Genomic DNA, 21,226 nt, shown 5'->3' on the forward strand with positions numbered 1-21,226 from the left:
CTCTCCAGATTTTTTTTGCCTACAACTCCCATCAGCCCCAGCCAGCATGGCCAATGGCTGGGGCTGATGGGAGTTGTAGGCAAAAAAAATCTGGAGAGCTACCGTTGGCCACCCCTGCTGTAATATATCAAAGAAGAAGAGATTGATTTATACCCCACCCGCAGAGTGGTAAGGCTGCAGTACTGCGGTCTGAACTCTCTGCTCACGACCTGAGTTCGATTCTGGTGGAAGCTGGTTCAGGTAGCTGGCTCAAGGTTGACTCGGCCTTCCATTCTTCCGAGGTCGGTGAAATGAGTACCCAGCTTGCTGGGGGGGGGGGAGTGTAAATGACTGGGGAAGGCATTGGCAAACCACCCCGTAAAAAAGTTTGCCGTGAAAACGTTGTGAAAGCAACGTCACCCCAGAGTTGAAAATGACTGGTGCTTGCACAGGGGACCTTTCCTTTTCCTTTGCTAGGAGTCTCAGAGTGGTTTATGATCTCTTTTGACTCCCTTTCCCACACCCTGTGAGGTAGGTAAAGCTAAGAGAGCTCTTTTGAGTGCAGCTCTTTCAAGAACTGTGACTGATGCAGGGTCACTCAGCAGGTGCATTTGGAGGAGTGGGGATTCGAATCCAGTTCTCCCAGATTAGAGTCCGTGCACTTAACCACTACATCAAACTGGTTTTTGATAAAACCGTGGGGCGTCAAACTCATTTGTTATGAGGGCCAGATTTTACATAAATGAGACCTTGTTGGGCCGGGCCATGTGTATCATAAAATGTAATGCCAGGTAGTGGACATATAAACTTTATGAAGGGCACGGACACAATTAAAGATTTTTTAAAACTTAAAATAAAACATGCTTAAAATATTAGCACGCTTGCAATATTTTTTTACAGTCTCTGATAAATGTCACCTCTTGCTATGAATTATTGCATCAAAAACTGCAGACAATGTCTGTGCTGCCAGTCTTGATTATGTACTGTTCAGGTGTGCACATCTGTAAGTTGCAAACCTTCTTTTGATTCATTGACATTCATTACAGATATCTTAGGCTTTGAGCCTAAGACCCAGAGGAACATGAAGCAGCTGGGCACTGTGAGCTTTTGTACAGACGTTGCTTCATGCACTAGTCAAGAACATGTGAAGGCACCATGGCACAGACTGAGGGTTATGTGCTTGTCTACAAAACTATAATTTTCCCCAGAAAAATGACTACAACTAAAAAAAAAAATACAACTTCCCCTCAAAAAACAGCTACAAGAACAGAGAGACAGCCATGTACAGTGATCAATGTCAGCCCCAGCTATCTGGGAAGTCTAAATTCAAGACCCACAATCAAAGGAAAATTTGCTGGGTAAACCTGGGGTAGAACACACTCCCAGCCTAATTTTGATATTTCTTTTCTAAATAGTTCACATGCTTTCCTATTGAGAAAGACTGGAGGGCATGAGTACAATGAAAAAGAGGAGGGAAACCCAGTTACACCCATAACAAGCCCAACAAAACTCTCTCTCTCTTTGTAGCAAGGCAAAAAGCTCATACCTTCACTAAAATGTTGCTAATCTTAAAAGCACTCTTTGTAGCTCTCCTGATGGTGAGGACTGGCAAAGGAAGCTCAGGCTCTTTCTTTCCTTCCTTGGGGCATGAGGAGGGGGAGGAGCCTCAGCCATTTATTAGAAAGAAGAGAGGCTTGTCTCAGTAGCTCTGCAGGGTAATTCATTGAGCCTAGCAAACTTAATCACCCAGCAGAGCTACAGAGCCAAGCTCCCTCATTGGCTGAGGCTGCTACTCCCTCCTCCTCCCTTTGGGAAAGGGGAGAGGGAAAGGCTGCTTTGCTGCTCTGGCCTGTCCAGGGAGAAACACAAAATGGCGACCAAAAAAAGCAGGCAAGGGAAGATGAAGCAGATGTCAGCCAGTTGCTGGAGGGCCTGATTGGAGCCCTCTGCGGGCCTGATGCGGCCCGCAGGCCATGTTTGACACCCCTGCCTTAGCCTATATCAGATCCTTGTTAGCCTTCCTGACCCTACACTAAAGCACATGTATTAATTAGTGCTGAAGTAAATCTCTTTTCAAAAATTGCTTCATACAGTAATCTCTCCCAGAATGTAATAGGTTTCATTCATTTAGGCTTGAAGACTGTTATTTCCATGTACAAATGTTATTGTTTGAATATGTAATTTGTGAATGGTTGGGAGTGTCTGATGCTGTGAGATTGCTGAGGTGAAATGAGTGAGCACTCAGTCTCTTCTTTGCATGCGAGATCTAAGAGCAGAAGACTCCTTACATGTAAAATATCATTTTACAAAGTTTGCACTAGTTTCTGATGGAAAGTAATGTATGTTACTGATATTTCTCAAGACAATTCTGTCTTTAGCTGTTGAAGATCTGTTAGTTTTGTTAAACATCTGTTAGTATGTTTGTTGGGACCATTGGTAGTGGTAATGATAGTTCTATCTAAAAAGATGTTTCTAATTTTTCAGTGGTTGCAGAACACTTCTGGCATTTTATGTGGAATCTGTTTTATTTCTCACTACAAGGGATGACTCAGTGACTACGCAGCAGTTACAATCAGTAAATCAAAATGAGTGCTTTAGGGCAGTTGAGATCTTTGTTTCATTAATGACTGGGGGGAAGGAGGGGCAAAGAAGAATCTGAATTTTGTGGCACTCATAAATATGTCCACAGATTCTTTTGCATCAAGAGTTATAGGCAGCAGTAAGTAATCATATTGTTGTCTGAATCTGGTAAAGAGTATACTTGCTTGAAGTTAGGCAGCATAATTTCCATCTAGTGCCTCTGGAAAATTAACACAAACTGTTGCTGTTCGTCATTTGCATGGTTGTGTCTTTGCATGCATACAGGAGATCAAGGCAGAAAGAAGGGAATCAACAAACCATAACACTTTCCCCCATATATTAGAGCCCTTTTTATAAATGGCTTTGCAAAATTGAAAGTAGCGTGGTTGTGTTTACTGTGGAACCTATCAGCAGAGAACAATTTACAGTCAGTGCCATTCTTCACAGCTGAATGGAGAAGAGGTGCCTGTTCAGTGAAATTGAGCAGCTGCACCCGGTCTAGCTTGTCTCACATTAACATTTGCTTTTTAATCAAGACTTTCACAGTCCTTCAGTACAGTTTTTCATGACAGGAGTAGTCAGTAGTAGGCAGCTGTAGCATAATTGAAAGTGTACATGAAAGCAAAATTAAAATAATTTGGGAGGAAAAGAACTTCTGAAGATGTAGCGTTGCTTAATGTTCTCAGTTCAATTCTAAAATAAATTCAAATGCCAGAATCAAAAAACAAGAACAAGACTATTGTTCTTTTACTATTGCAAAATGAAGATTATTTACCACTTTGAAAAAAATTATTTGACAATAACTTCTATAATTGAGAATATTGACAGGCTAGGTACTTAGGTTAAAACAGTTTTATCTCTTTGGTATCTTATTGCAAAATTAATTGTATGCAATTGCAGTATCTTAACGTTTAAGGCTTTTATGATTTTTTGTGTATTATTTCTTACAGTATTCTAGGCAGACTAGGTGGTGCTCAGAATTCTTTAAAATTAAATCACTATTAATATTTGATTTATAATCTGAAAGAGCAAGATAGTGTTTTTCCCAGTAACATTTAGCAATCAGAGAATTTGGATTTGAATCAAAATTACCTGTTCATATTTATGATTATTTCTGTATAGAGGCCTGGAGAGACTGGCAGAGACAGGCTATTCTAAATGCCTTGAGCCACAAAAGGAAACAGGGTATAGAATTATAGTTAATGAAGACTATATTCTTTCTGGTTATTCTCCTCAGCTTCAGATCACTATCTCTATATCTTGACATCTCAGTGATTTAGGGTTGCCAGAGTCCCCAGCGGAGGCGAGGATCCCCCACTACCAGGTTCCACCACCCTGCCAACAACCAATTGGCTGGTGAGGAGGAGGGACTTTAATTCACATACAGTGAATTGTCTTATGAATGTGGTCATCCCCTAGCCTTTCCCCAGCAGTGTCTGCCTCTCCCTCTGGGTCGACAGGGCTGTCTTTTCCATATGACATTGTCAGTGGCTTGTTCCAGTCTGCCCTCGCAAATACTCCCTGAGCAGCCTCGATCTCTAGGTTCTCATCTGTTTCTTCTCATTCTGGTTCTGGTCAAACAGCCTCCTCCTGGTCTCTCAGTCTCCTCCTGACGATTCGTTATTGCCCTGCCTCTTCTTCAAGTTGCAGACTCCCCCTGGGAATTCACCACTGTGCATACTATACACTGTATTTACGTGTTGTGAGCCGCCCTGAGCCTGCTTGCAGGGAGGGCGGGATACAAATAAAAAGTATTATTATTATACCCTCTCAAAATTCCAAAGGAGCCCACAGGGCTTAAAAATGTTGGAGGCGGTTGCATTACAGTGTCTGAATTGTGGACAAAATTAATCTAATTTAAAGATGTCCTTGAAAATACATTGTATATATTTACAATATGGACAGAGGAATCTTTATATCTAATTCTGAACATGACTCAAAGTGAAGATTAAATCAGGGGTGTCAAACATATGGCCCACGGGCCAGATCAGCCCCACAGAGGGCTCTAATCAGGCCCTCCAGCAATTGGCTGTCGTCTCCTTCATTTTCCCTTGCCTGCTTTTTTCGGTCGCCATTTTGTGTTTCTCCCCAGACAGACCAGAGCAGCAAAACAGCTTTTCCCTCTCTCCTCTCCCTTTTCTCAAAGGGAAGAGGAGATCAGGAGAGCTACAAAGAGTGCTTTTAAGACTAGCAACGTTTTAGTAAAGGTATGAGCTTTTTGGCTTTCTACAGAGAGAGAGAGAGAGTTTTGTTGGGCTTGTTATGGGTGTAACTGGGTTCCCCTCCTCTTTTTCATTGTACTCATGCCCTCCAGTCTTTCTCAATAGGAAAGCATGTGAACTATTTAGAAAAGAAATATCAAAATTAGGCTGAGAGTGTGTTCTACCCCAGGTTTACTCAGCAAATTTTCCTTAATTTTTCTTTCACATTTTCCTTTGATTGTAGGTCTTGAATTTAGACTTCCCAGATAGTAGGCTGACACTGACCACTGTACATGGCTGTCTCTCTGTTCTTGTAGTTGCTTTGGGGGAGGGGAAGTTGTATTTTTTTTTTAGTTGTAGTCATTTTTCTGGCGGAAATTATAGTTTTGTAGACAAGAACTTAGCCCTCAGTCTGTGTCATGGTGCCTTCACATGTTCTTGACTAGTGCGTGAAGCAACGTCTGTACAAAAGCTCACAGTGTCCAACTGCTTCATGTTCCTCTGGGATATGGCAAGTTTTTTAAAGCCAAATTGTTGAAATTAAAGAGAAAATACTATCTTGTGATACTGCATTGCAAGATTTCAGCTGCCGTGGGGGGTTGCTTAGCAGCCCCCACAAATTACCAAAGCAAACAGGAAGAAGGCAGTGGCCAACAGGGGTAGAAGAAGCAAAATTAACATGAAGAGGGCTGATGGCAGCTTCTGGGAGAAGCAGCAGCAAGCAGTTGGTGCCACTGCCAGGAGAAGAAAGTGGAAAGCAGCCACCGCTGAGAGCAGAATAAGAAGCTACATGGCTCTGAGAGTTGTGGGGCAGGATGAGAATTGGTGATAGCAACAGCTTATCAAAGTGACAGTGGTGATGACTTGAGGATTGCAGTGGAGCACATATGCTTTTAGTTTTTTCATCTTCCATGGCTGCTAAACATGGTTATGGATCTGGGCTTGGCGCACAAAGTTGACCTCGATTAGCTAGTGGGTAATGGCAGGGGTGGGGGTTGGAGCAAAAACTGAGTCCTGCACATTTTATACTCAAAGCAGTCCTGCTATCCCTGCCCTGGGGAGGGGTTCGAGGAGAAAGTGCATCTAATGTGCTTTCTGAACCATGCTTAGTGCCCCCAGCCCTTGACTGGTGAGAGAAGGAAGAATGGGCTGTTCCTTCTTCCACAAGTCCTTGCAGGTCTTCTGCTTGTTTTATATAACGCTTTAGATACATAAATACCCTCATACCCCACAGGAGAAAAGGTGTTTTTTTAAAGGTTCACTTCCATATCCCCCTCCTCTCCAGTCCTTCACATCTCTAATCAGGGGAAATGGTATGATAGCTATCCGTATGTCGTCCATCCTGATCTTACAGGGCTAGCAAAAGAAGACCTACTGTAATATGGATTTTTGTGCATATGTTGTTAAGTTTAGAAGAGAAAAAAGCCTTACAGGTGTTTCCCTGGCAGGAATGAACCCTATTACACCTCAATGAATGGGCAAGAAGGGCATGAAGGGACCCACAAGGGTTCTCTATTGGGTATATGCATCCATACTGTGTTTGAAGTGGGTGACAGTTTCCAAAACTTAGTAATGAAATTATCGATGCATAGCACTGTAGAATTATTAATACTAAAAATGTAGGGAAGTAAGTATATATTTATAAGTAAGACATCTTAAGGAACTCAGATAGTATTTTAAACTGAGATTTGATGTAGTGTGGTGACGAAGAGAAGAATAAACTATGGTAGAATATCCCTGATTCAGATCTCTTTTCTGCCAAGAACTTACTGTGTGGGCCTTAACAAGTCATTCTCTCTCAGCCTCAGTCCCAAACCTGTAATATGTAGGTGGTAATGCTGACCTACTTTACAGGACTTTTGTTAGGATTTCAGCCAAATAATATATTTTAATAAGCATTGTGAACATCAAAAGTTTGGTATTTAAATCTTTCTGTTACTGTTAGCAATAGTTTTTTAGGCAAAATGTAAAACCCTTTGTTTCACATGATGACAAACCCTCAAAAGATGATCTTTGTAACTTACATTGTTTGTCGTATCTGTACAAACAAATTCTTAAGTTCTAAGTTCATAACATTTTTGTAACTGAGAGTTAAGTGCTCAGTTTTGCGCAGTTCTTCCTGTATGCACAAACGCTGGTCTACAGTCATACTGTAGGCCTCCTCATAAACTATGCAATCCAAACAGCCAGTTTAGTTACTGGTAGGGATGGGCACAGACCAGAAAATGCTGGTTCGGGTCATGAACAGATCTGGTCCAGTTTTTAAAAAGCCCACTCAGGGCTTCGAGGCTCCAAAGTGGTGGGTTGTCTCCCGATCACTCTCTTCAATGTACCCACCAAGTTTGGTCCACATTAGACTTCGGGGGGCTGAGTTACAGTCCCCTAAGAAAGGTCATTCAGTGCAATGCTTTTCAAAGGGATGTCACCTCTGCTGATTGAGGAATGACAAAAACTGACCTGGGTGAGCTAGAGGCCTTCAACGCACACAATTCCTCCCTGGGGTGACCCTCCACATGGCCCACATGTTACATGCATGTCAGATTTGGGGGGATTCAAGTAACAGACCACCAAGCAAGGTGCCTGCAGGAAATTGTTTTTGGGGGAGTTGTCCTACACCATTTTGAGACACTACATTGTGGACCTGGTTAAGCTACAGGCATCAGACTCCCAGAGTACCTCCCCAGGGACCACCAACATGGCTGCAGGTGGCTGTGTCTTTCTGGGACCAGCCACCCAGCCCTGGCAACATGATAACTGATTGGGGCCAAGCCTTCCATTCTACCTGGGAAGGTGACAGGGTCAACCAAGTCTGGCAACTGGAGCTCACTGCACAGCTGTGGGAGGGGGCACTGGTGGACTAGCTAAGGGAATGTGTGGGAATATGTGGCAGAGGAGAAAGGATGCTTTTTTGGAGGAGCAGAAAGGGTACCCCACAGCCAGGGAAGAGGGCAGTTAGTCAAGCCCTCCAGAAATCTGTAGATAGTTTGGGTGCCTGAGTGGGAGAGGAGAGAGGAAATCCCCCAGGCAGAGACTCAAGCAACGCAGGAAGAAACGAGGTGCCTTTTGGAGAAGCAGAAAGGGGACTCCACAGCCAGGGAAGAGAGCAGTTAGCGAAGCCCCCCAGAAATCTGTAGGTAGTTTGGGTGCCTGAGTGGGAGAGGAGAGAAGATGCCCCCCGGGCAGGGACTCAAGCAACACAGGAAGAAACAAGATGGTTTTTGGAGGAGCAGAAAGGGGACCCCACAGCCAGCATGTAGAGAAAGGGAGGTTTTCAGAACCCACAAAAGTGAACAGTCCACCCCCAAATCAAATCAAAAACATGTTTTAAAAGAAAAAATCTATCCATATTTCCCACTTCTCACAGCAAAGAAAAAGGCGGGGTAGGGGGAGGGAGAAATGTAGCTCTGAATGTGCAAGGAAAGGAGAAAAGAGAGAGGTGATGCTTTTACTCTGACAGTTTGTATGGAGGCCAGGAGATTCAACAGGTTTCTCCACCCACCGCAGTAATTCCCCCCTAGTCCACCAAAAGATATTCTTTCATGCGCAAGGAGAACAAGACTCGCAAAAACCAGATGCAAACAGAGGACAGGAAAGAGCCTCCAGTGATTATATACATTTCCCCCTGGCCAATCCTGAGGAAGTCAGATCGATGCCTGTCATTGAGAATCAGATTTGCCTGTCAGCTTCGGTATGTCATTGTTGGTCCCTCGATGGCTGGAAATATCCCACCCATACCCACTTTTCAGCGTGAAACTCCGTGGGTGGAGTTTCTTTGCCAAGAGTGCACAAGAGGTTCCGAACTGAGCAGAAAGTTCGGAAACTTCCTGGTTCAAACATGTGACTTTTGAACCAAACTGTCCGAACCTCAAACAAGGAAAAGTCCGGGCCAGATTTTGTTCAGTGTTTGGGTCTGTGCCCATCCCTAGTTACTGGTGACAGTTCCTGTTAGAAATATGTCCCATGTGAATGAGCCTTCTTCCCATTCTTGACTCAAAGTCATATAAAATAGCCAAGGAAAGAAGCCTCTCCTCTGTCATCTCTTCTTTTCTGTCCTAGCAGGAGCTGTTGAATTAGGTTTTAACACTTAGTTGATGGTGGAAAGTGCTGTCAAGGTACAGCTGACGTATGGTGACACTGTAGGGTTTATAAGACAAGAGACTTCAGAGGTGGTTTGCATTGCCTAACTTGGTGTTTGTTGGAGGTCTTCCATCCAAATATTAGCCAACACCAACCCTGCTTAGATTCTGAGATCTGACAGGATCAAGTTAGCCTGGACTACACAGGGAAAATTCTACAACTGGATTTAGGTTAGCACACTTCATTTTAGGGATCTTTTTCATCAAGTGGCTGCCTAATGTAAGATGTAAGACAGAAGCAGGGATTTAATAGTATAGTCAAAATGAACCTAAGTACAAGCATGCAGTCAAAATAATATCCAAGTATGTTGCAAAACAAAAATATTAAGGAGTCCACAGATTCCTGTACTCAGTAGTCCCTGCACTGTGTAGCATGTTTCTTAAAGAACAAAGAGCTAAAAAGGGAGACATGGGGAAAACACTAAGGAAGAATGTTACTTATCCTTTTCTGAGTAGGGGATGTCATCTGGGGTAGCTTTTAGTGTTCCAGGGACTGAAGATCTAAGGAGATCTTGGATTTACTGACAAATCCAGAGGTTTGAAGTTCCAGGAGGAATTGAGAAGGGAGCAAAGTTGGGAAGGGGGGAATCCTGCTAGTGATCCAGGTAGATATCCAGAAATGCCCAGGACCAGAAGTGAGAGCATGTGGAGCACGATTGGGACTGAAAAGCGAGTCAAGACTCAGGGTGCTTAATTGAAGTATTAGCAGGACTTGGAAAGCTCAGGGACAGCTCCTAAGTGGTTGGAAAATAATAGAAAAATGATTTTCATGGGGTTAGAAGGAGCGGGGCAGGTGGGTGCCAGAAGGAAGCCTCTGGACTGGCTGGCAGAGGAGAAGGCTCAGCATAGGAACAGGTATACTTGGGTGGAAGGTTTTGCAAAAACTGAAAGCTAGAACAAGAAAGATTAGGCTGTCTTTGAGAACTGCCTGCTTTAATTACATGGAAAGATCTCTGGTGATTCTTTCTGTTAGACAAGATGGAGACCAGACAGCAGGGCATTGTACCTTAAAGCATCTTGCTTAGATCAAAGTGTTTAGAACCATAGTTTACGGACTGATTGTATCTGACTGAATCATCTCCCTCTGGATCTTTTTTTTGTGGCAAGACTACATCTACATCTAGTCTGGCTAGATGACAATTGCATTTATGATTAAAACTCAGTTGCTTGCTTGTGGCTCCTAGCCATTCTAGCCTCTTTTGTCTTACACAGATTATTTCTAACTGAAGCTCCCCTGATTCTTTCTGCAAAACAGCTTTTTAGATGCTGGCTTGCTAAACCTTTCTACAAAGCTGGGACAAGTGGATTGGGTTTAGTTACGTATTAAAAAGGGAGTTAAAAAAGGGTCATAAAATGGAGACAGAACAGTCATGGCCATATTGCAGTTTTTAAAAACACATTAAATGAAATAGTATAATTAGCCTTGAGTTTCTCCTCTGCTCTAATCAAGTTGATTACAATATACATTATACCGTTGCATCTTATACAAGCATTCTTTATTACACCCCTTCCACACTATGACTAAGGTCTAAGGACTTGGATCTCCACTTTTGTCATACTTTATCTGAGGAAGGGAGCTTTGACTCTTGAAAGATTACAACCTGTAATTCTTGTTGGTCTCTGAGGTGCTACTGGATTCAAATCTAACTATAATAGCAAAGAATTTTAAAAGTTAAAATCGTGTAGAATATTTTATTTTCATTCCAGTGCGCTCTTTGAAGTCTTGATGAAAGCATTTTGAGTATGACTTTCAGAGCTCGCATAATGGAACTGGAAGATCTATTTGTCAATGTCAGGATGATCGAGTTCTCTGGATCTAGATTTACTGGAGCCAGGGGTCTGGCGTTGGTGAGGTTCTTGGACTTGGGCTCGGATGGAGCTTGTGTTAAGTTGGCACTCTGCGGGGGACCCGAGGTCTAGTCTCTGGGCACGTGGTGCCCCAGTAGGTCCTCTAATTGTCTTGTAAACTATCATTACATCAGAAATGTCCACTCCCAACAGAAACATGATATCTGCATCTGGATCCAGTGGAGGTATTAGATTTGCCACTGGTGCTAGGTGTGGGGATTTGGCTGCGATCCTTCAGTAGGGCGTTGCATTTCAGTAATGGCAGCAGAGAGTACTGAGCTTTTCCGTCGAGGGGTTCTGTCAGGAATCCAGTGGCTCTCCTCCCCGCTGTGCGCTGGGCCCCGGTGCATGTCTCGAAGTTATATTGTACCTCTGTAAGTCATTGTTTATTGTTTTATTTCTGATGTTTTTTATTATGTAAGCCACCCTGAGCCCATTTTTGGGGTAGGGTGGGGGGTATACATTGAATAAATGACATTATATATAGTTTGTATCCTAGATAAACAACTATTAGCTGATTTCTTCAAGCAGTGTCACTGTAGGTTGGCCCTTGATGGCCCTTTCCACCTCTACCAATGCCTGCTGCTTAAAAACCTTCGTTTCTTGATGGAAAAGCAATTGAGGAAAAAAGATGTACAGCTGTTACCTGGTAAGCAATATTCTAATCATAAAGGGGGATGTTAACGCAGATTTTATATTGTGTCTTCCAGACAGCACAACCAGTGAAGAAAGAAATGAATTTAAAGATAAAATTTCTTACAGCCACGGGCTTGACCAGACTTCACAGGTCAGAAAATCTTCCTGTTAATTTTCTTAAGAAAATATTATGGTTGTTAACAAGGTTTGGTAAATCTGAGCTATTTCAGTTATTGCAATGTGTATGTAAAGGCCTCAAAAGCATGATTCTTTCTTCAGTATCATAAGCCATCCAGGGGAAGGATAGGGTTTTACAATGAACAGTAAGATGCAGATGGCATAAGTTATGCCCAATGCCACGCTTTTGCAGCTCAGCCGTAGCTCGCTCTATGCTATGCTATGGGAATGATGGATCAGAAAGCTGGCTCAGGTTTATGATGAGAGGGTAGAACTCCATTTGGTCATGCAGTCTAGTCCACCATGTGTGGCTCCTTAGTTTTCTGTTAACAGTATGTGGTTTTTGTGAAGTGCACTCTGAACTAGTGCTTTTCCTAGCCATTTTCATCTTAACAGTGAGCCAAAAATACATGATAATTGCAGATAAGGATCAACTGGAATCACGGCAGCTTCAGACCAGAATATGGAAACCTCTTGAGATCTACAGTATGTAAAGTAATTCTAAGCACTGAAAATAAATGGAATAAATGAAAGAACATCTATGTGTAAATCATTGTTGTTCTTCCAGATTCAAGGCAGGCTTGTTTTAAACACTTTAAAGGCCATTATCTTTAGTCTGCTTTTAACTAAGAAATGCTAATCAATATGGTTAGTATTTAAGTGGTATTGTGACTGGTGAGCTTTCTGATGTCAAAGTGTTTCTAGAAACCAAAAACTCTGTGGTTAAAAAATGAAAGCTATGTTAAATATTGAAGAAGTACTGCAGTAATATGGCAAATATATTGTACATCACATATAAGTACTTACAAAATGTTCCACACAAATTACTCCATAAAATTCAAAAAGCAATCCCAGCATCTCCAGTTGAAACAGTCATGTTGCAGGTGAAGTGAAAGTGAAAGACCTGAGACCCTAGAGAGCTGTTGTCAGGTCTGGAAGCTCTGCATCAGGGAAGAGTGGAAATGATGTTGTGCAACTCCGCAATGTTATTTCCAGCCGAAAAGCCAGAAGTGATGCCACCCCAACACGGTGATGTCACTTCCGTGTTTTGTTTTGTTTTTTTGCTGGCAATGATGTCATGGTCATTTGCCTTCCTGCTGTTCATTAGCAGGGATCAGAGAGGATCGCAGGGGTGGAAAATGATCAGTAAAAGTCAGTTTTTTCATCTTGGTCATTAATATATATATAATGGCCAGCTATGGGGATGGTGGGTGATAATAAATTTTTAATTAAGTCCCAGTTTTACTTTTAAAATGCAAATCTATTGCTAGGCTGAAATTAAACTGTTCAGTAATTTGTCAATATTTGGCCAGGGTTGAATTTTGATCAGTAATTTTGACCCCTTGACTAGTTTCCAACTCTGGGATCAATAAGAGTCCTCCTTCTGGAAGTGCTCAAGTGCCACCCCCAGTCAAAATAGGCCATAGTGATAGACTGACAGTCTGTCTCAATATAAAGCAGCTTTATGCATGTTCCAGCAATAAATAACTGTTACTTTAGATCCAGTGTTTACATCAGAGAGGGAATTAGAGAGCATCATCAACAAAAAATTAACATTAGCTCCCTAGATAATAAAAAAGTCAGACATCATGTTTTTAAGAAAATAGTGCCATTGAGTGTAGTAGACTAAATATAATGGCCTTAAATTTTGTAAGCATTGCTAGTAAATAAAAATCTGTGAACTATTCTTAAACTTAGTAGGAATTTAGAAAATGTAACACTTTCTGAAAATCACATAGGAAAATTAGCCCAACCAAAAGTCATGTTCTACTGTGCAGTCAAAGTATTTGCAATATACTGCAGGCTAGAACAAATGCAGAGAACCCATGAGAGCGGAAGACAGAACAAGGTGAGGGGTGGGGCGGGGCTACACTGGGAGATCCGCCTGGACATTTGACCTTATAAAGAGGAGTAGGGTGAGGCAGAAGGGCATATGGGAGGGATATAAGGAAGGCAGCAGCCAGAGAAGGGCTTATGAGGAGAAAGTGGAGATGGAGACTGGAGGCAAGCTGACCAGAGAGAGAGCCAAGGGAAGCCAGTCAAGCCAAGACCAGCTGAGAAGACGGCTGGGTGAAGTTAACCTGGCCTTCCCAACCTGTCTGAGACCCCCTGGCTGCACCTCGGGGTGGAACCCAGCCAGGCCAAACAAGGGCCACCTGAGTGGAGAGATCACCCATGGAGGCGGGGTGCAACAGTGCCTGTCTCCACAATCTTTGTGGATTTCTTCATTTTCACTGGGGGTGGAGTATCCTTCTATATTAGATATATTATTTGCTCCTTATCTGAAAAAATCAAGCTTAGAAGCATGAAAGAATTGCTTTCCATACAGAAAGCTGTTTTTATACAAAGGAAAAAACAAGGTAGGTAAAAACTTTGAGTGAATTACAGGTAGATAAAGACTGCTCAAACTAAGGCTGTATGCATAGTGTCAGGCAAGTTTTGAATATATTTGAATTGTCAGTCCACAGAACTAACTTCACAATGATTTTTTTCTGCTGCTATTGCTCAAATCCTGCTGCAGCTGCTGTTTGACAGCGATAGCTGTCTCTTGGTGTGTGCTGCCACTGTAATTTTTTGTTTGATGTGCTTATGCAAAACAAAGGAAAATTAAAATGACAGCCAGCAGTAGTGATAGAGGAATAATTGATCACTGAAATACCTGCTTCTGAAGGCCAGTTTCTACATAATAGTTGCCCGGTCCTGTTGATGCTTTTGTAATGGTTCCCACAGAAGCATACATATGCAAATGATTATGTTGGAACTGTCATTCATGTGGCTCTTTCTGGAAGAATTCCCTGACCAAATATACCAGCTTTTGCCAGCTCTTGCTTATGAGATCATACTAGAGAAATAAACACATTAACAGAGCTATCCTGTGCAGAGTTACTCCAGCCAAAGCCCACTGATTTCAGTAGACTTATGCTGGAGTGATTCCACATAGGATAATTCTGTAAACTTATTACCATGTTCTTCTGTTCCACATTCTTGCTACATGTGCACAGAAAGTGGTTTGGGCGTATACAACTCAGCAGCCAAAGAATATCAGAAGTATGATGGTGCTGTTTTGTTTAGACATTTATGGATCTTAAAAGTTGTGAAGCAGATTTGCCAGACTTCTACATCATGAAATTCAACCTTAGTTAGCATGGATTTTTTGATGCAGCACAGAGAATTTGTCTTTACCTATATAACATTTTTCATATATCATGTATGTGCATAAGTACACACATATGTGACCATGGAAGTCAGTCTGTAGATCACTTTTTTCTGGAATGCATCATTGACTGATGTTAAATCTTTTTACTCCAGAGCCATGGAAATAATTAAACTGTACAATATATAAATGTTTATGTTGACAGCTATGCATTGAAAGGCAAAAAATGTATGTGTGGTTATGAATAAACAAGAAGGCATAACTACTACTGAGCCATGTTTCATGTATTTGTATGTCAAGAAGTTCTTTGAAAAATGTTACACAAGAATATTCACACAGCACTTCCAGCTTTGCCCCCTAACAAATTTATATTTGCTTAATGTGTGTAGAACTGCCCTACATAATGCCAGTGACCACATTAAATATTTGTGTGACTGTCCTTTCCAAAATATACTTATTTGTGTCACCTTTATACACACTTTATACACAGCTTTCTAATTTCAGAGTCACTTGCCTGTAGACAAGACTAACATTTATCATTCCTGTAATAGTAATTTTCCTGGGTTTAGAGGCACCTGTGGTGATGGCATTGCTTATCTAATAGGAGCTGGAAACATACAAGCCATCTCAAGTTGTAATTCCTAATGACTAAAAAAAAAAGTTCCATAATACACAAAATAAGTTTGTCGAACCAAAACTGAGACCTGCTGTAGGAGTGTTGCAGTGAGAATTAAGCAAGAAACTATACATCTCTGCTGTTAGATAACTGTAACTCATGTGTGGCATATCAGAGGTTTTTACAACTTGTGTGTGTTTGCCTTGTGGTTTGCACTCAAAGTTTAGCAAAAAATGGAATTATAAGAACTATACAATAAGAATCCTGTCCGTATTTGTTCCTTTCTGTAGAACACATTACAGCAGAGGCGTCGAACTCATTTGTTATGAATGCTTGATCTGACATAAATGGGACTTTGTCGGGCTGGGTCATGTGTTTAATAAATGTAATGCCAGGTAGTGTAGACATAAACTTACTAAAGGACACAGAATAAAAATATTATTTTTTAACTTAAAATACAAACATGCTAAAAAAATAGCACTCTTGCTATATTTTGATAACTGACCACCTCCCACCCTTAAAAGATGCCTGCTTAAAATGGAGAGGAGGGGGAATAGTGAGATTTGGCAATGCAGTTTTTAAAACAAAATATCAAGAAAAGCACCACACCATAAACTAAAAATATAAAATGCTCTGAGCCTAGGAAAATATGAAATGGCTGGGCTTTGCAAATTTTCCCCTGCCCCAGATCTGCTCAAAGCAGTGTAGCTCCCCAGGGCTTTAGAGGTTTTTTCTTACAGATTAGTTTAAGAGAATAATTTTGATTGTCCTCTTCAGCACCTGTTCTTCACTGGAGCCTCATATTAGGAAGGGTGTGTATAATATTTTCTGCAAAACTGGAGTTCTTGAGTTCATAGAACTCTATATTTTAACTGTGGTTGGTCACAACCCACTGCCCTAAAAGATGCCTGCCTAAAATAGAGAGGTGGAAGAGTAATGGGAATCGGCAATGCAATTTAAAAAAAAAATAAAACATCAAGAAAAAGCACAGAGATCATAGCAGAAACTAAAAATATAAAAGAGTGGTATCAAATGCTGTAACTTCTTGAGGTTGGCCTTTCTGGGGAACATTTAAGGTGTTATTTGGGAACTTTGCTGTTTGTGTTCTGTTTTGTAATGGCCAATGGCTATACACAATACATTTTTGACTGACTGATTGAGTTCTTTGTCAACAATCAGAGAACACTCAAATAAAGTGGCTTCACTCAGAAGTGGCAGAGATCAAGACTTGGGAAGAATGTAACTTGCAATCTGTCAAAGCAGTAAATGTAGCAGGGATGCTAAATATAACAGACTGTCTAAGTAGACAAAAGATGGATCAAATAGAATGGAAACTACATCAAGGGATATGCAGGAAAATATGTGACAGGTTTGGAACTCAAACAATACATCTGTTTATGTCCATGGTCAGCTTCCTTCTGGAGGCATGATTTTGCCTGCATCCAGGTGGAGGAGCATTCCTGCAGCACCCAGGAACCACCAAAAACTAATACTGGATCACCACTGTTAAATCATGAAAATGTGGCTGTTTTATTTTGATGATTAATATGGTTCCTTTCGGTTGACAAAAATACTAGACTTCATACAAGGTAGTTTTGTATTTGGTTTAGCTAAGTGGTCTAAGTGCAAAGCGAGGTTGGACAGTTGGCTCTGTTTCAGCCTAACTATATTTCACTTTATTATTGTGAGCCAGTGTGGTGCAGTGGTTGTGGTGTCATACTAGTGTCCCACCCAGGCTCAAATACCTACTCTGCCAAAATACCTGTGAAGCTTGCTGTGTGACCTTGGGCTCATCAGACACTGTCAGCCTAACCTACCTCACAGGACTGTTGGGAGGATAAAAATGGGGGAGAAACAAATTATGTAAGCCACTTTAAGTTCCCACTGAAATGAAAAGTGGCGTAAAAATGAAATGAAGTATAATGATAAATAAAATGAGACTGGTACATTGAAAAGAGCTATAAAATTTTTTGAGATTGATTTACTTTGCTGGTTTTTCCAAATGTTACCTTGCCTTAGTTAATTCGCATTATTTTTTAACTTTGTGATCCTAGTCATGTTGCACTGTTCATTGTTTAATGTTGTCTGCATTGTTTTATATTCTGTATTCTACCTTGAGTCTTAGTGAGAAAGCAGGCTAAACCAAATATAAACCAAATAAACAAATGAATTGATGGGTGGAATTTGTCTCAGTGCTAGTATTCTGTTGAGCAAAGTTTATTCATTTATCTATTAAAATATTTATACCCCACCTTTCATTTTGTTCAAGTTTGAAGTCTTTTTTCAGTAGAAGGAGTCTTCCTCTAACAAGTGACTCCATTGTTGGAGAAAGGCTACTTAGAGGATGGCTGGATCCACCTCACTAAATCATTTTATATGTGATATTGTTGCTGTGTGTAACTGTCCCGTACACTCTCCTGTTCCACAAACCTGTTCAGTTACTCCCTGTCTTTAATTTCTTCATCACTCTGTCCCAACCCTTGTTTAAAATTTGAATGTTTTGGATAACTAAAAATCTCAATTGCAGAATAACTTTTGCACAATTCTGTTCTGTACAAAGTGTTTTGATTTCTGGCCAAGAAGCACAAATGACCCTGCCTTTTAACAAGGGTAGTAAACTGAGTGCCAGAGGGTCAATATGTTGTTATAATTTGTTTTTATGTAATTCTGTCAGGAAATTGGGAACATTATGTATTTCTATCTTTTTGGCAACAAAAGTGTATAGCAGTTAATATTTGTAAAGACACGTTAAGAATTAGCTGACAGATGGCATGTTTATGAATGAGGATTTATAAAGCTTATTGAATCTGTCTGGGTTTGGGAGCCCCTTGGGATAGACTGATTATAAGCAACAGTGCAGGTAATTGTAGATATAACTCATATCATTTATATTTTTCTAATGTCACCTTGTAAAAGTAGCCAACTGTTGTTTATTTGTCATTGTATTGTGTATTAATAGTCAGATGAGTGTTCCTTAGCAGATGCTGGTAAATTTATTGGTATTAATGCTTTCTGCCACTTTTTAAAACAGCATTCAAATACAGTTTCTATAAAGCTAATAGCTAATTTACATATATTGTCCTGCAACATACATAAAGTTCTTGTAGAGCATTAGCTCTGTGCTGTCTGCATTCAGAGCTATTAAAAAGGCACATCACTGGTTGGTGGACAGACTAGAAGAGGGTTGAGGTTGGCTGGGCTTGGATTGATGTCTGTCATGAATAGCTGACTGGTGGGATTGGGAGGAGCTGCAAGGAATCTTAGCAAGAGCCAGAGAACAGAGTGGGAAAAAAGTTGCTGCCATTTAGTCGGTACAGTTAAAAATTGATAATATTCCTGATATTTGCTCTTCTGATCCCTACCCCCAGTAATGATTAAGCTGAAGCAGAGGAATTATTGAGCGTATGACCTTCCCCAAACATTTTCTTTCTATCATCACACTGTTTTCCCATTTTTCCACAGCATTTCCAAATATTTCGTAACCAGATGATTACTTCAGCCTTTATTTTTTCAGTTCCCTAAGTTGATGTGAACAGTGATGGCACTCAGTTTGGGAAATAAAATAGCTTTGCTTTGCTACAGTTTGCAGGCTCATGTTCACAAATTGCTTCTGAAAAGGATCCTGCACTTTCAGTTGTGATGTGAATTATGGCTAGCTTCAGAGAACTGATATTTGCAATAGCTGAAGACTGTATCTGAAGAAGTGTGCTTGCACACAAAAGTTTGTGAATCAAACTTTGTAGTTCTTTAAGATGCCACTGGACTCAGACTTTGTTCTGATACTTGCAAGGTTATTGAGAGAAACACGTAACCCAGAGGTGTCAAATGTGTGACCTGGGGGCCGGATCAGGCCTCCATAGGGTTCCAATCAAGCCTGCAAGCAAACCTGCCTTCTTCTCCCTCTCTCTTGCTTCCTTCTGTGTCACAGCTTGCTTTGCCAGGCTTGCTCCATTGCACAGGAACTACAGAGCAAAGCCTCTGTTTTCTCCATTGGCTGAGGCTCCTCCCTAGGGGAGGAAGGGGGGGAGGGAGAGCTTGCTTTGCCAGGCTCTTTCAGTTGCACAGCAGAGCTACTGAGCCAAGCCTTTTTTCCTTCTATTGGCTGAGGCTCCAGCCCCTCATCACCTGGGGAAGGAGGGAAAACCAGAGCTTCCTTTGCTCATTTCCCTCGATCACATGGGAGAGATACAAAATCTTTAATTGTGTTTGTCTGTGTCCTTTATGAAGTTTATATCTCTGCTACCTGACATTGCATTTTATGACATACATGGCCTGACCTGACAAGCTCTCATTTATGTCAGATCTGTCCCTCATAACAAATTAGTTCAACATCCCTGAAGTAACCAATTAATGAGACATAAGTATTGGGGGGAAGTGTTGCTCAGTATTTAAGTTCCAAATACATTGTCCCCATTAAGGACACTAAATAATTATCCCTTAGATAGTTTAATATTTTCACCAGTTGACATATTTCTGTCTTTTAGAGCTAAGCTTGAATTCGCCTCTATATTCTGGTAGCAAACTCTTCCCATGCTTGGTACATCAGATACCTTTTAAATGGGTAGCTGTGTTAATATTTCCACCAGTTGAGATATTTCTGCCTTTTAGAACTAAGCTTGAATTTGTCTCTGTATTCTGGTAGCACCCTCTTTCCATGCTTTGTACATCAGATTAGTTTTAAATGAAGATGGTTAGTCAGTTAAATGAAGATTAGCTGTGTTAAATGAAGATGGGTAGTTGTGTTAGTCTATCTGCAGCAGCAGAAAAGAGTAAGAGTAACTGTCCAGTGGCACCTTAAAGACTAACAAAATTAGTGGTAGAGTATGAGCTTTGTCTGAAGAAGTGAACAGTGACTCACAAAAACCACCACAATTTTTATTAGTCTTCAAAGTGTTAGCAGGGGTGTTGAACTTATTTGTAATGAGGGATGGATTTGACACAAATGGGATTTCGTGGGGTTGAGCCATGCATGTCATAAAATCTAATGCCAGGTATGTGCTGTAAATGTTATCAGGGATTTCTTCATATACTTTTTTGTGGTGAAGTTCATGGTCTTCATACGTAATTCCATGTTCTTAAGAGCTTCCCTGCTAAGATATTTGAGTGATATAAAATTTGAAAATGAAGAACAGCTAAAAGCAACCATTCTTTGTAATAGCTTGTTCTATCTGCAGCTGCTTAATGGGCTCTCTCTAATTTTTAAGAATCTCATTATGTTTAAAATCCCGTTTGAGGGCCATTATTTGGGTTTAAGGTTTGCCAGTGGGGGCCCTTTCTCCTGATTAAAGTAGCCTTCCTCCAATGCAAGAATTGCTTCAATCAACAGAAGACCCCCTTGCACTGAGAGAATGTTTCTTTGTTCGAAAAAAAGAGCATTTGCTAGTGGAATGAATCCACAGGATTGAATCCAGCAGTTCCATCTTTGTGTCTGATTTAAAATAAAACTAATTGTTCTTCCGCAGATACATGGGAGGTAGTGTAGTATTTCTCCATTAGCATTGCATTGTAGTCCTACTGTTGGAACACTTTGTTACTTCCTAGAGGATGTTCTTAGGTATAATGCTGACTGTACTCCATAATTCCCAAAAGAGCAACCATTCGCATGAGTCATCTGAATTCAAAATAAACCTTCCCAAGGACAGCTATGTCTTAACTGGTTCCTCTCTTGCAGTAATGCTGATTAAGCAAAATAATAAGCTACAATATTAAATCGGTATTAATTATATATCATGTCATGTATGCCTATCTTATAATGATTACATGGTGTTCCAGGCAAGGGGGAAATGAAAAATAAAAAAGACTAATTACTTATGGAAACAAGTTATGACCATTTATCAGCATTCCTAGTTGCATTTTCTTCCACCTTCTAAGAATGTCAAGGCAGTACAAATACTTAAAA

At 40.9% G+C, this 21,226-nt stretch overlaps 1 protein-coding gene across 1 annotated transcript in view; it reads left to right on the forward strand.

Annotated features, from left to right (window-relative positions):
* The window catches only part of UMAD1 (UBAP1-MVB12-associated (UMA) domain containing 1), a 43,398-nt gene that overhangs the window by 14,894 nt on the left and 7,278 nt on the right, over window positions 1-21,226 (forward strand). The window contains exon 3 of the mRNA XM_060248561.1: window positions 11,455-11,531. Within this exon, the coding sequence (XP_060104544.1) occupies window positions 11,455-11,531 (77 nt within the window). The remainder of the gene's footprint in view (window positions 1-11,454; window positions 11,532-21,226) is intronic.

This window comes from Heteronotia binoei, chromosome 10 (genome assembly GCF_032191835.1).
Source record: "Heteronotia binoei isolate CCM8104 ecotype False Entrance Well chromosome 10, APGP_CSIRO_Hbin_v1, whole genome shotgun sequence".
Classification (NCBI taxonomy): Eukaryota; Metazoa; Chordata; class Lepidosauria; order Squamata; family Gekkonidae; genus Heteronotia; species Heteronotia binoei.